The sequence below is a fragment of the Rhinopithecus bieti genome, unplaced genomic scaffold (genome assembly GCF_001698545.2).
Source record: "Rhinopithecus bieti isolate Rb0 unplaced genomic scaffold, ASM169854v2 scaffold_13577, whole genome shotgun sequence".
Lineage (NCBI taxonomy): Eukaryota > Metazoa > Chordata > Mammalia > Primates > Cercopithecidae > Rhinopithecus > Rhinopithecus bieti.
In genome coordinates this window covers 2,601,466-2,617,077 of record NW_016807867.1, presented here as the reverse complement: position 1 = coordinate 2,617,077, position 15,612 = coordinate 2,601,466, and the positions used below count along the sequence as shown (strand labels likewise).

General features: G+C 39.3%; 1 protein-coding gene across 2 annotated transcripts in view; it reads left to right on the top strand.

The window, feature by feature from the left end:
* Nucleotides 1-15,612, top strand: part of ZNF521 (zinc finger protein 521) — a 294,200-nt gene that overhangs the window by 116,521 nt on the left and 162,067 nt on the right. For both annotated transcript variants that reach the window (XM_017884020.1, XM_017884018.1), the window contains exon 3: nucleotides 7,371-10,720. In XM_017884020.1, the coding sequence (XP_017739509.1) occupies nucleotides 7,371-10,720 (3,350 nt within the window). The remainder of the gene's footprint in view (nucleotides 1-7,370; nucleotides 10,721-15,612) is intronic.

Here is a 15,612-nt window from a genome sequence, read left to right as displayed (position 1 = left end):
TTTCCTGGAATATTTTTGCTTGTTTATTTTTTTATTGTTAATAAATATTGTTATTTAAAAAGAATGATAATGTTGTTAATAAATTAATCCATATTTAATAACGATAATATTGTTTATTAAATTGTTATTTAAATAATATTGTTAAATAATTGTTCTTTATTTTGTGTATTTTATTTATAAACAAGAATGCCCTTTAAGTCACTAAAATTTTTTACAATCTCAGTATGAAAACTGCAACAACTAAATTGCAGTTAATTTTGATTCCTTTCTGCTGTTCTCACATTTATGAGTTATCATTTATCACTTATCACTTACAGGTAACTTTGGCTTTCGTAGTAGTAGTAATAATGTAACACATTTTTATATTTTAGCAGTACAGAAAACTCCTTCATATAATGTCATGTTTGATTCTTATAATACCTCATATGTTGAGGCAGCTGAAATTTTTCTGATATTATAGACAAGGAAATCAAAACTTCAAAAAACGTAGTTTCTAAAGTTCGTAAGCCAATATTAGACCTGAACACATAGTAGGTGCATAATAAATGTTGATTAAATCAATGAATTAAAGCAATGAAAAACTACTTAAAATTCTTTGTGATATGAGGTCATATATAAACACAAGAGTACACAGTAACTAATAAATGCCTTCTAACTCAAAATAGTAGAGAAAAAAAAGAATGCAGACTCAGGAAATCCACTCTGGTGATGTCTGTCATTATTCAAGGAAAGATCAACATGTTAAACGGTTTAGAACACCCTCAGTCACAGCACTGTAAACAGATGTGTAATACACAGTTGCCAATTATTGAACGCCAAGAGGTGGGTGCTTATCATTAGTTATATATATTTTTAAGTGAGCCGAAAGATAGAAAAAGAAAAGCAGTTCTCACCCCCCACATAATTGGAAACCACTTTTCCTTCTGTCTGGCTTCAGAAACACAATGTCTTGATTTCCATGCGAGAGATGATGACTGTTCTTTAACTGGTTTCACGTCAGCTTTTTCCTCTGATTGGAGAGGTGGAGTTAAGTGTGAACTGCTTAAGAATGCACTGTTTTCTATTTAATTTGGCTGCAGAAGATGGAATTCATTGAGCTCCGTCTGTTCAAATGAACTTTAAGCAACAGCAAGCAAAACATTTGTACTTCTCTCTGCACATGCAGTCGAAATGTGTCTGCTGAAAGAATGAATGTAAAGCCCAGGATTACCTAAGGAGAGCCATGGAGATGTGATAACAACTCCTTATCTCTTTGTTGGCTCATCTGAAGTGTTAAAGTGTTGTTGAGGGAAAGCGAGCCTCTTTTTTACTAGGGAGTATTGAGGGCAAAAAAAAAAAAAAAAACCAAAAAACCAAAAAACAAACAAACAAACAAAACCTCTAAGCTTGAGCGCTGATATCTGGAATTCACCTTAAGACTGTTAAAAAATGTGCACCACCAATTCCCGCTCCGCACAGCTGCTGTTATTAGTGGGTGACCACCCTTTTTCCTCATAACCTAACTGTTAATTCATTTAATTGGTCCTTCTAGAACAGTTCGAAATATTACAGAATTTAAAAGCATCTGCAAATTATAAATAATTTTAAAGTTCACATTTCTCATTTGAACACTCAGTAAAGGGTATTCGTTTTCAGGTAGTGTAAATAAGTTATATGACAAAGAGTAAATTTAATGTGAGCTGCTGATTCTTTTTTTTTTTTAAAAGAAGCATCATAGTATTAACGTTGCAGCTTTTTCTAAACTGTTGACATTTCTATGATATGAAGGGAAGCAATTGCATAATAATCATATATTTTTTTTTTTTGTTTAGCATGACTGACCTTATCTTTTAGCAATTTAAATCATTGCTTTAAAAATGTATTTTGTAATTTGGTTAGTAGAGGATTTTAAATTTGATGGTGTAAAATTGTTACTGTGTGGCATTGAAGCAACATGACAAACACCCTTGTTACCTGTGTCTATTAAACATGCATTTCAAAATATTGTCCTCTTTAAGTAGAGCCCGACTTCTCTTAGCGTTTGTGCACACCTGTGTATTTCCCCCAGGAGTTTCAGCTTATATTAAAGTGTCTCAGGTAGCTAATGACTGAAAAAGTACTGTAAATTCTATTTAGTAAGAAATTTCAGAACTGCTCCTATAACTTGCTGGCAGAAGTAAAGAATTATGTAAGGCAAGTGGGGGAAACCTGAAATGTTTTGGTCTCAAGTCTTACCCTATTGTTTGACCCTCAAAAAAAAAAAAAAAAAAAAAAAAAATCTGCTGAATTAACTTACCATGATGCTAAATAATGCAATGATTGTATTGCTCATGTTTTAAGGAGAAGAGAGGTGTAAACCACATTCTTGGCTTCAGAATTCCATAGAAAAACACTTGTGCCAAGGGTTACTTGCCTGTAAAGACCCAATATTATATCCCGTGTTTGATAATTTAAGGCTTGGAACATGGTAAGCATGGATTTATGGTCCATTAACATTTAGATATCACCAACTGATTATCTTTTATTTTCTTGCTAGCTGCATATACAACTGTGAACGCTAAAGGCACTGTAGATTGCCATTGAGTCAGTCCTTAAAACTAATATTCCAGAGATTGCATTAAAGGAAAGAAAATATTAAAATATGTTTATACTATACTCATAGAAGCTTACACATGGAAACAGAAATACATGCAACACATATAAATCTTTTTGTTTACATATGCAGCTTTTCTTCCAGCCATGATAAGGTGCTCTAGAAACATTCACTAATCTTTGTAACACCCCAGAGGGTAAGTAGCAAGAATTATTATCTTCATATTGCAGGTGAAATACCTAGGTAGGGGCAGATTAAATGACTTGGCCAGGTCACTCTCTAAGTCAGTTATGAAGCTAGAAATAAAACTCCAGACTCTTGACTTTTAGTTCCTACACAAGTACCAGACCCATCAATATTTGTGCTTCTCCTCACTTGAAAAGTAACCATTGATATAAATCCTGTCCCTGTTAAGGAAATCTTGCTGTGTGGCCCTAGCGCACATGATACTGAGTCCCTGATGGGCAGTTAAGAGGGTACTCTGCTGTTGCAATGAACAAGCTCAGGTAGCAAAAGGATATTGCTAAGGCAATTTCTTGCAGACCGGGCCCTATGAAGAACATTATCAGAAGTTTCCATAACTTCAGAGAAAGTATTTTCATCTGCTTTCTTACATTAGTTTCTCTTGAATAATTTCAGATTGCCCCTAGTGTTGGAATCAATCTTCTGAAAGGCTTGGTCCCTGTCCTCAGGAAGTGTGTGTCCTACACAAATGAAGACCTGCTTAATCATAAACAAATAAGCACTGACATTAGTCTAACCCTCCTGCACATATTCTCTTCCTCTCTCTTTGATCTTATTTTTTAATTTCTGGCTAATTTGATTAGTCTTGAACACGATCGAGTGGCCAGAACCCTCAGCATTTCTCTTCCACAATGGCAGGCCGTAAACTGAGACTGTCAGACCCTCATTTGTGTGCTTGTCTGTCCATCAGCAGGAGCTGGGATCAAATCACGTCCAGTCTCTGCTTCCTCCTTCCCAGGCTGGCACACGAAGGGCTGATGGCTCACGTCACAAAGGTACTCTGTGTTCTGGTGCCTTTTTTCTGTGGAATAACTCCTTCTAGTATGACTTCACTTTTCTGTTAGTGAGCACTTTCCCCCATAAATATGCCTGAACAGGTGTTAACTCTGCTGCTAACTGAGTTTCCAGCTGTCCTCCTCCAACACAGACCCAGCAAAATCTGTTGTTTCGTCCTTTTAGGCAGACTAGAGAAGCGCCGAGCCTGAGATGGAGGTCTTCCTTGCAGGATATGGCCGTTCTGCTGCCAGAAGATGGTCCGGAAAGCCTGGCTGGCTAACAAAGACAGGCCTTCAGCGGCTGGGTGTAGTTCCAGTTCTGCATCCCCTTTGGCAGAAACACAGAGGCTGCTGCAGTGTGGCCAGCCAGCGAAATTAGGAAATAAGGACCTCTTTTATTTACTCAGGCTGCTGAATCATGGGCATTCCTGTCTGCTTGGAGAAAAGTCAGGCGGCTCTACTTTCCACTGAAAGTCTCAGGAGTGTTGGAGACTTTCATCTCAGAGTGTTCACACACTTGTTTTAATGTGCTTTATGGAAATGGTGAAACTCAGCAAGTACAGTTGCTGTAGAAAAACATCTGCACTAACCATGCACACACATTTGCATCTTTAAATAGACTTTTTAGGCCACGGAGCTGGTTTCCAGCAAAGCTTTTCGGCAGTAAGAGCTACAGCTCTTGGAGAGTCAGCTCAAGTGAAGTGACTGGTTTCAAAAATTAAAATTTAACATGGACATGTTAAGTATTTCACATTGAAATGCAGAAAACTTGCCATCACACAGAAAGACAGTCCCTGCAAGTAGCACTTAGTGCCGAGGGGAAAAAAAGTTAAAGTTGATTCAGGAATCTGAGTTGAAAGAATCCTCTACAGTTTCTTCCACGTGTAAAAAGAAATTGACATCGTTTAAACCTAGATTCACCATTTAAGCATAGTTTGCGCTGTGGCTGCCAAAAAGCCTAAGTTAATGGGGATGGATAACTCTCAAAGACTTAGGTAGACCTCAGAGTATGTTGGCGGGGAGACCATCACCACAAAAGTCTTGGAGGAGTCTGATACCTGAAGAGCGTGGACCAACCCACTGGGAGTAGTGAGTCCCTGTGTGTTCTTGGGAGAATATGATCCATTTACAGTGCTGGCAAATGAGAGTTTTACATTTTATATTTTAAAACAGAAATCAGCCTTTCAGGGAAACTTTATTTTTCTAAAAATATCATTCCTTGCTCAAACTATTTTCTTCCGCTCGATCCCCAAGCGTTATGGCTTCTACAGAGGGTTTGTGTAATTTCCTTTACAAAGACGTGTAATGGGGACTGGAGAGAAGAAGGAAAAGGTTTCTAGCTCTCTTGAATCCTAGTTAAAACCTTGATCCTAACCTTCAGTTCACTTGACATGTCACTGAAATTTACAAGCTTAGGAGAACAGTTATATAATAGATATAGTCAGGCATGGACCACAGACAAGAAGCTGATTTAAGCATGGTGTTAGGGATTGCATAATTTGTATAATGGTCCATTGCTCTATAATTCTTTATGTATTTGTATAAAAATATATCATACCTGGACACAATCTGCAATTTAATAATAAATTCACTTGCTCAATTTTCAGGCTCAATAGTTACATCCTTCTAGGCTAGATGCACTACAAATTCTGATTCACTGTTTTCCCCAAATGTATAAATGAGAAGATGTGTTTGAAAATATTTTAAAAAATGAAATAGCAGGATTTAAGCCTAAAAGATAAATGTGAAATGTGGTAGATTTTACCTAGAATGTTGAGCACATTTAATAGATAGCCTTTTTTTTTTTTTTTTCAATTAGGGTAAATATTTGAAATTTTGATTTGTTTCAGGTATATTAGCTTTAGGTGACAACACTTTTTTAAGGGGAAAACTAGATCATTATTGAGTTTTTTTGCTTTTAGTTAAAAAAATTTTTTGTGTGTGTTGAGTGGTGAGTTGAGTTTATCTGCATATGTTCCTGGTGTATTCACTTTAAGTAGAAATCACATCCACATCCATCAGACCCTTTCTTATGCTGGAAACATGTTGGGTTATAGAGTCATATAAATGAGGATGCAAAATCGTGCGGTTTTCAACTTGTACGGCGACGCTTTGTTGCAGTGGGCAGGGATCCAGGAATGGTGTTTGGTTGTTTTCTCAGAGTGAGAGGGTTGCCATCTGGCATTGATAGTGAGATGGTGTTGTCATCAGTTTCTAGATGCAGGAAAGGAATGATCCTCATCTGTTTCCTGTGGATAAGGAAGAGGCTGACAATCTAGTAAAATCTTGTTACCTTAAAGAAAGCAGACATGGAATTCGTTTACATAATGCTTACCAGTTTCTACCTTTATGTTAATCATTTAGCTTGCTAGTGAACTTCAGCTTTGAAGAATTTAAAAATGTATTTGATCATACTCTAATTGAATACCATTAGAATATTCTAATAATGCTCTAATTGAGCCTCTTATTCTAACTGAAACACTATCCCCACCAGCTCCACTCCATGGTCTTTACTTGTATGTTTTTTTGAAAAATCTTGATCCTTTGGAGAGTGAAAAGCTTTTAAAATTTCTTCTCATCTTGAACAATAGGTTGTGAAAAGCAAAAAAGAGGTTTCACAACCTGTTTTGAGATGGTCTTATTTTCCACTTGGATATCAAGAAGGCAACAGAAATAACAGCGCACATTTGCTAAGAAAATAGTTTTTAAAATCACCTAATACAAGGTAACGTTCCTTTATGGATAACTTGCTAACTTTATATCTGGCTCTCAGTCTTGTTTGTCTTCTTTTTGTCACTCATAAATCTTTCAGCATTTACCATAATCATTTATCACTTTTCCTGTTTCCAGTTTTTCGCAAGTTGCTTTGTCTCTGCTCACCTCAAAGTGCAGGTCCTGTTTAGCTAAGGAAGTTCAGGCTGCTGAAGCTTTTGCAAAAGGAAGATATGGTGGGCCACCTCTTGAACTTTCCAAACAAAATACACTATTAAAATCTGGCCCTTGTGAAACTCTCATTTTTTCTTGATCCTAGCTGATCCTAGCTACATGTAATATCTAGCAGTACCCTTCTAACATGTAATAATCCATTTTCTGGCCTATGGTATTCGAATTTCAGTTATTGAAGAAATCCTGGTTGTCTTTCATTACACAAGACATAATTATTATTGTGTTTTCTGTCTTCTTTCATGTGCTTACTTTTTAATACTTTTTTGCTGAAAGCAATAAGGTCTGTATCAATAAGAACCCCATAAAAGATTTTGGTCTTCAGTATTGCCTTTTTATATAAAAACAAGCAAAATGCAGAGGGAATTTTTTATTAAATATTAGACATCTGGGTTGACTGCATTAATTTTAAATCATTCCTGTAATATTTCCTCTTTTCATTTGGTTCTTCAGATGCTCACATAATATGCAAATCATTTTAGAATGAATACAAAAGAAACATTAAATATATTAAAATCTGCATTTTAATAAAATTGTCAATGTGTAATATATACCTTGCTTCTAAGGAAGAATGATAAAAAGTAATAAAAGGGTAATTTAGACATAGAACTATTTAATATCCTCTTATATTTTACAACTCAACAAAAAGTAAATGCAGAATAACTGCTTTGGGCTCAGATTTGAAAATGTCTCGCTCAGATATTCTCTCTTTCATTTCTTTTTTTTCTTGAAAGGTTCAAGAGGGTCCAACCATGTGTGCTGGTTGAAATGGTACGGTAAACTCACTCTTGAATCTCAACATGTCAGATGAAATGTGTCATTGCTTCTTGTTGCAGATGGAGTGGATGTTGAAGATGATCCGACTTGCTCTTGGCCAGCTTCCTCACCTTCCAGCAAGGATCAGACTTCCCCTAGTCATGGAGAAGGTTGCGATTTTGGAGAGGAAGAAGGTGGCCCTGGGCTTCCATACCCATGTCAATTCTGTGACAAGTCGTTTAGCCGCCTCAGCTACCTAAAGCACCATGAGCAGAGTCACAGCGACAAACTGCCTTTCAAATGCACCTACTGCAGTAGGCTGTTCAAACACAAGCGCAGCCGAGATCGCCACATAAAACTCCACACCGGGGACAAGAAGTACCACTGCAGTGAATGTGATGCTGCGTTTTCCAGAAGTGATCACTTGAAGATCCACTTAAAGACTCACACTTCCAACAAGCCATATAAATGTGCCATTTGTCGCCGTGGGTTTCTGTCCTCTAGTTCCTTACACGGACACATGCAGGTTCACGAGAGGAACAAGGACGGCTCCCAGTCTGGTTCCAGGATGGAGGACTGGAAGATGAAGGACACTCAGAAGTGCAGTCAGTGTGAGGAAGGCTTTGACTTCCCAGAAGACCTCCAAAAACACATTGCAGAGTGCCACCCCGAATGCTCCCCAAACGAGGACCGAGCGGCCCTCCAGTGTGTCTACTGCCACGAGCTCTTCGTAGAGGAGACCTCCCTCATGAACCACATGGAGCAGGTGCATGGCGGGGAGAAGAAGAACTCATGCAGCATTTGTTCTGAGAGTTTCCACACAGTTGAGGAACTGTACAGCCACATGGACAGTCACCAGCAACCGGAGTCGTGCAATCACAGCAACAGCCCTTCCCTGGTCACGGTGGGCTACACCTCCGTGTCCAGTACGACTCCAGATTCCAACCTCTCAGTGGACAGCTCAACCATGGTGGAAGCTGCCCCGCCAATCCCAAAGAGTCGAGGGAGGAAGAGGGCTGCTCAGCAAACCCCTGACATGACTGGTCCCTCGAGTAAACAAGCAAAAGTTACCTACAGCTGTATTTACTGCAACAAGCAATTATTTTCAAGTCTTGCAGTTCTGCAGATTCACCTGAAAACTATGCACTTAGATAAGCCAGAACAGGCCCATATTTGTCAGTATTGCTTGGAGGTCCTGCCCTCACTCTATAACCTAAATGAACATCTTAAGCAAGTGCATGAAGCTCAGGACCCAGGTCTGATTGTTTCTGCCATGCCTGCCATTGTCTACCAGTGTAACTTCTGTTCCGAAGTTGTCAACGACCTCAACACTCTTCAGGAACACATCCGATGTTCTCATGGATTTGCAAACCCTGCAGCTAAAGATAGTAATGCATTCTTTTGTCCCCATTGCTATATGGGGTTTCTCACTGACTCTTCCCTCGAAGAGCATATTAGACAGGTTCATTGTGACCTCAGTGGCTCCCGGTTTGGGTCTCCAGTGCTTGGGACTCCCAAAGAACCAGTAGTAGAAGTCTATTCTTGTTCCTATTGTACTAATTCACCAATATTCAACAGCGTTCTTAAGCTGAACAAACATATCAAAGAGAATCATAAAAACATTCCCTTGGCCCTGAATTATATCCACAATGGGAAGAAATCCAGGGCCTTAAGCCCCCTATCTCCTGTGGCCATAGAGCAGACATCTCTTAAGATGATGCAGGCAGTAGGTGCACCTGCACGTCCAGCTGGAGAATATATCTGTAATCAGTGTGGTGCTAAGTACACATCCCTAGACAGCTTTCAGACTCACCTAAAAACTCATCTCGACACTGTGCTTCCAAAATTGACCTGTCCTCAGTGCAACAAGGAATTCCCCAACCAGGAATCCTTGCTGAAGCATGTTACCATTCACTTTATGATCACCTCAACGTATTACATCTGTGAAAGTTGTGACAAGCAATTCACATCAGTGGATGACCTTCAGAAACACCTGCTGGACATGCACACCTTTGTCTTCTTTCGCTGCACCCTCTGTCAGGAAGTTTTTGACTCAAAAGTCTCCATTCAGCTCCACTTGGCTGTGAAGCACAGTAACGAAAAGAAAGTCTATAGGTGCACATCTTGCAACTGGGACTTCCGCAATGAGACTGACTTGCAGCTCCATGTGAAACACAACCACCTGGAAAACCAAGGGAAAGTGCATAAGTGCATTTTCTGTGGTGAGTCCTTTGGCACCGAGGTGGAGCTGCAATGCCACATCACCACTCACAGTAAGAAGTACAACTGCAAGTTCTGTAGCAAAGCCTTCCATGCGATCATTTTGTTAGAAAAACACTTGCGAGAAAAACATTGTGTATTCGAAACCAAGACACCCAACTGTGGAACAAATGGAGCTTCTGAGCAAGTGCAGAAAGAGGAAGTGGAGCTGCAGACTTTGCTGACCAACAGCCAGGAGTCCCACAACAGTCACGATGGGAGCGAAGAAGACGTTGACACCTCTGAGCCTATGTACGGCTGCGACATTTGTGGGGCAGCCTACACTATGGAAACTTTGCTGCAGAATCACCAGCTCCGAGACCACAACATCAGACCTGGAGAAAGTGCCATCGTGAAAAAGAAAGCTGAGCTCATTAAAGGGAATTACAAGTGCAACGTGTGCTCTCGAACCTTCTTCTCCGAAAATGGCCTCCGTGAACATATGCAGACCCACCTAGGCCCTGTCAAACACTACATGTGCCCTATTTGCGGAGAGCGGTTTCCCTCCCTTTTAACTCTTACTGAACACAAAGTCACGCATAGTAAGAGTCTTGATACTGGAAACTGCCGGATTTGCAAGATGCCTCTCCAGAGTGAAGAGGAGTTTTTAGAGCATTGTCAAATGCACCCTGACTTGAGGAATTCCCTGACGGGCTTTCGCTGTGTGGTGTGCATGCAGACAGTGACCTCCACCTTGGAACTCAAAATCCATGGGACATTCCACATGCAAAAGACAGGGAATGGGTCTGCAGTTCAGACCACAGGGCGTGGCCAGCACATCCAAAAACTGTACAAGTGCGCATCTTGCCTCAAAGAATTCCGTTCCAAGCAAGATCTGGTGAAACTTGACATCAATGGCCTGCCATATGGTCTATGTGCTGGCTGCGTGAATCTCAGTAAGAGCGCCAGCCCAGGCATTAACGTCCCTCCCGGCACGAATAGACCAGGCTTGGGCCAGAATGAGAATCTGAGTGCCATCGAGGGGAAAGGCAAGGTGGGGGGACTGAAGACGCGCTGCTCTAGCTGCAACGTTAAGTTTGAGTCTGAAAGTGAACTCCAGAACCACATCCAAACCGTCCACCGAGAGCTCGCGCCAGACAGCAACAGCACACAGTTGAAAACGCCCCAAGTATCACCAATGCCCAGAATCAGTCCCTCCCAGTCGGATGAGGTAACTCGCCTTTTTTAATGTTTGCTATTTAACCTCCTCAAGAAATGGTCCCTACTTTATGTTTACACTCTCCACAGCTTTATTTGTTGTCATGGGCCAAAAGATGCTTAGATTGAAATGCAATGGGTTTTTTTCCCCCATAGCCATTAGCTAGCAATTACTTGCTTCTTGATAAGCAGCATTTTGGCTTGAATGGTGCAAAATAGGACTAATTCCAGTCTCCCTAGGATATTGTCTTCTCTATGACTGAAGAGACCAGCGCTCATGCCAACACTACTGAGATCTGGAATCTCAGCATAGCTTCACCGTGAGTTGAAATCCCCAGCTATGACTTGTGTGTATGGCAGAGAGATAATGACACAAAAGTAAGATGCTATGAGCCAACATCCTGGCTTAGAGTAAATTAAAAAGAATATATATATTTGGGTATAACAAATTGGGTCGAGGTGGCTTTTTAATACCATGTTGTCAACACTCACTGTTTTTCTTTGTCTTCTGGGCAGTGAGGAAAATACTTCCTCACAACAGGATTTTTAAAAAGCCCCTACCCTACATTTATTAAGCACCGCATGCCCATTATTCTGTTTAAAGACACTATGCCTGAGTTTGAGATCTACTCTCTGGGTGTCAAAATTAATATTTGTGGGTTTTTTTTCTCCTTAGTTTCAGAGTAGTTTTCTGGTTTCTTTGCCACGATGACAAGAAACAAGTTCATTTACAATGAAATCATTTCATAAGTCATCATTTCTTTAGAAGCTGAGCAGAGGATGGCTCATTGTAATATTTCTTCATGCTTTATCACCTGGTTTCTAATAGCTCTTTCCACTTCCCTACCTGCCCCTATCTGGAGATCCATCCAAATGAAAACCCCAGGGAGATCCTTCTCCCTTCAGTTTGGGGTTAGTGCATTTTCCTTATCTTGTCTCTGCACTCACACCCCAGTGGAGGCCCCCCTGTGGCTCCCTGCAGATAGCCATCAGTCAGCTGGCAGGGGAGGGCTGAGAAGACTGAGACAGAGCCTGGCCTCACAAAATGTGGCATCTGTGTGGCAGGCAAACTCCCAAATTTTGAAGCCACTTTCCCCCTTCTCCCCTGCCCAAGTAAGTCTGCACTTTTCTCTCATTTAAATATAAGAAATCCTTTCAAACTGCTGAGGACAGCTGGAAGAACGTAGCTTTGATTATGGCTCATAGCTCATGGGTTGGATCAAATTGTTTCTTTTGAAACAAATATTAGTAGTTAAAAGCATATGAAATGAGGGTTTTCCAAGTTTTTACTTTGAAATTTTTTAAACTATAGAAAAGTTAAAGGACCAACACAGCGAACACGTATGTGTGCCTGTGTTTGGGTATCCCAGATCCTCCAGATGAGAATGTTTTGTTGCGTTTTCGCTCTCTCTGCACCCCTTTTTAAAATCAACTTGAGCCACATGAAAGAAGGTTGCAGGTATCATGACATCTCCTAAGAATAAGTGTATTTTTTTTGTTCAATTAAGACATCATTAGCTAAAGCAATTTACTAAATTAAAAAAGGAAATTAAGTAATCCTATAATACCGTCTGTAAGAGGTTCATATTTAAATTTTCTCCGTTGTCCCCAAAATGTCTCATGTTTTTAAATGTTTTTGAATGAGAATTCTTAAAACATTAAGGCAGAAAATTACTCTTCTCCTTTGTTTTTATTTTGTAATGCTTAACATATGCCTACAAGAGATTGATATTCATGTTTAATTTACAAAGTGTATAAAGGTGATTTTAAATGACTGCATTAGTCTGTGATTGTGGTGTTGGCTTGTGCATTTTAAATGCAGCATAGCTGGACTCTCTTGTTTCTTAGTAGATTGTTTATGAAAGGGCATATGCCTGTGTCTTCTTATCTGTTCATGGTTTGTTTTTTCTGATATTTATAAATTGGTATATATTGTAATACCATCTAAGAGGAAATATTTCAGAAACAAATGAGGACATAAAAATAGTATTTACACATTAAGTTGGTTAGAGTTACTTGATGAGGAGAATTTATCATTAAGGCTCGAATGACACCTAAAATCTTAGTGCTATTTAGAAAGCCTATCTTTATCCTGCACTTACATAAGATAATACTTCAAATATTTTAAAAAATACTTTAAGTTTTACAATTGTGTTTTTAAAGCACCTAATGACTAAGGGTCAAAAATGACTATGCAGTCGAGTACCTACCTATGAAACCTGATGAATAAGAGCTTAGAGCGATATGCTTAATTGACGAGATATTAGGATTTAGTTTTAAATATTTCTTCATGCCTCAGAAGTTCACTATTCGTTCAACATTTTAATCATCATTACTATTGCCATTTTTAAATTCATACTATTTGTTATAAAATTTTATGTGATACCTTCTACGATTAAAAATATACCATATTATTTAGGCTGATATAGAAAATTATCTAAATGTACAAAAGTTCTACAAAAGAAGCCTAAAATAATGTGTCAGCAAGAAAATACAAAATAAATACTCATGTGTTCACATTCTTTGTTAGCCAAGTTAAATTACTCTAATTCTCATTTTGAGGAGTTTGTGCATTTTTTCCAGATTAGGTAAAATGAAATGTTATTATATAAGTCTTTGTCAAAAGACCGGTATATCATATAGGAATAAATGTTATCACAAAAAGAAATGTGACATATATGTCTGTTGACTTAGATGCCCTGGGTAGGAATTGAAGGACTTAGCAACATAGGTGGTATTTTCATCTCTTTTTCTGGCTGAGGCTTGAGACGCCAGAACTGAAAAGAAAATCGCAGGAGATAATAAAACCTGGATACACAGGTGTGGTCAAGAACAAGGTTAGATTTTTCTGGACCATGACTTAGAATCACATAGAATATTGGTAAACATTTATATACATCTTTCAAAGACTAAAAAGAATATTATTTGATTGAGACTAAGATACCTAATTAAAAGGGATTTAAACTTAAATATAAATCTGGGAAGGATAAGTACTATATAAAACCCTGCAATCCAAAAAATGGATGAAAGACAAGGCGTGCAACACTAAAAGAAGGATAGTAGTTGGTAGCCATTATGTAATGGAGAGATTTGAAATTGAAGACAGATCTGAGTTTGAATCCCATTTCTTCTGCCTAATGCTTTCTGAATTTGTGAAAAATGTTTTCTTTTTTATTATTATTATACTTTAAGTTCTAGGGTACATGTGCATAACGTGCAGGTTTGTTACATATGTATACTTGTGCCATGTTGGTGTGCTGCACCCATCAACTCGTCAGCACCCATCAACTCGTCCTTTACATCAGGTATAACTCCCAATGCGATCCCTCCCGTCTCCCCCCTCCCCATAATAGGCCCCGGTGTGTGATGTTCCCCTTCCCGAGTCCAAGTGATCTCATTGTTCAGTTCCCACCTATGAGTGAGAACTTGCGGTGTTTGGTTTTCTGTTCTTGCGATAGTTTAAAAAATGTTTTCTTTGTGCCAGAATCCTCAGATTATTAATCTAAATTTGCAATGAAGATTTTGTTTTGAATAAAATATTTTGAGAACCTATTCATTTTTCTTTGCTCCTCAAAGGTTGAGTGTGATACAGATTTACACATAACCTACAATAAATGATTCCAGAGATGGTAAGATTAATTGGGGACCGGAAGAACACTGGCCCTCTAGCTTTTTCCACACATAAAGCACCTTGCAGAGTTATTGACATTTACTATATGTTGAATAAATGTTGATTCTTCTGGAGTTTGTGGGCATTGTCTACTCAGGGGATGCGCCATCTGGACCTCAGAATGTTGTCTCATGACTTTGAAGTTCTACAGTAGATTTTGGAAACACATGTTCTTCTGCCTCCTTTTTCTAGTGTGCTGCACAGTCAAGTTTCTCTGAGCAACTATTTACTCACATTTCAATTCACACTGTCCCCAGCAGTCCTTTGAAATTGCTCTTGCCAGCGTTACCATTTTCCTCATCATCTCCATGTTGCGAGATGTGCATAGGGTGCCACAGAATCAAAACGGAAGAAACAGTGTAGACCATCTGACTCAACCACTTTATTTAACAGACAAGGAAACAGGGCCCGGTAAATAGAGAATTGTCTAAGATCACACAGCCAGTAAGTGGTCGGCAAGGGGTAAGAGTCCAGGTCCTAACTCTAGGTTCAGGATTGTCTTTCCACAATCGCATGGCACTTTCCTCTAGCTGCAGTTGAATCCCCATCTTTTCTACAGCATCCTCTTGGTACTCCTGTCTTCTTTCTCTTCTCCTTCAGTTACCTCACCCATTGCACAGGATCTTCTGCGTATTTGTCACTTTATTGCAGCTGACTCCAAGGGCTCTTCTGGCCTAATTGACCAATGCAATGTACTTAGAGAAAAAAAAGATAGTATATCTTATTATTGTCTCTAAGCACTTGTCACTGTTGGCCAGTCCACTTTTATGGGACCTCTGTCTTCCTTCCTGACTTCCTGGTTGCCTCTGTGAATGCCCTGTGGCCTCTCATTCTTTTGCTAGCCCCTTCCTGTAGGTTTGTTTCACCTCATTGCTCTCACTCTACATATCCCCTCCATGGGGATTCACTCCCAGAGCTTGAACAACCGCCTTTTACTGACTGCTCTCCAAATAGTGTCTCCAGGGACAGGAGGGGACTTTTGGAGGCTAATGGGAACACTCTTTATCTTGATGCCTGTGGTGGTTACATGACTGCATGCATTTATCAGTACTCACCAGATTTAAAATTGGTTTATTATTTTTATGGGGATTACACCTCAATGAAGCTAATTTTATTTTATTTATTTATTTATTTGAGACAGGGTCTCACTCTATCATCTAGGCTGTAGTGCAGTGGTCCGATCATGGCTCACTGCAGCCTCGACCTCCCAGGCTCAGGTGATCTTCCTACCTCAG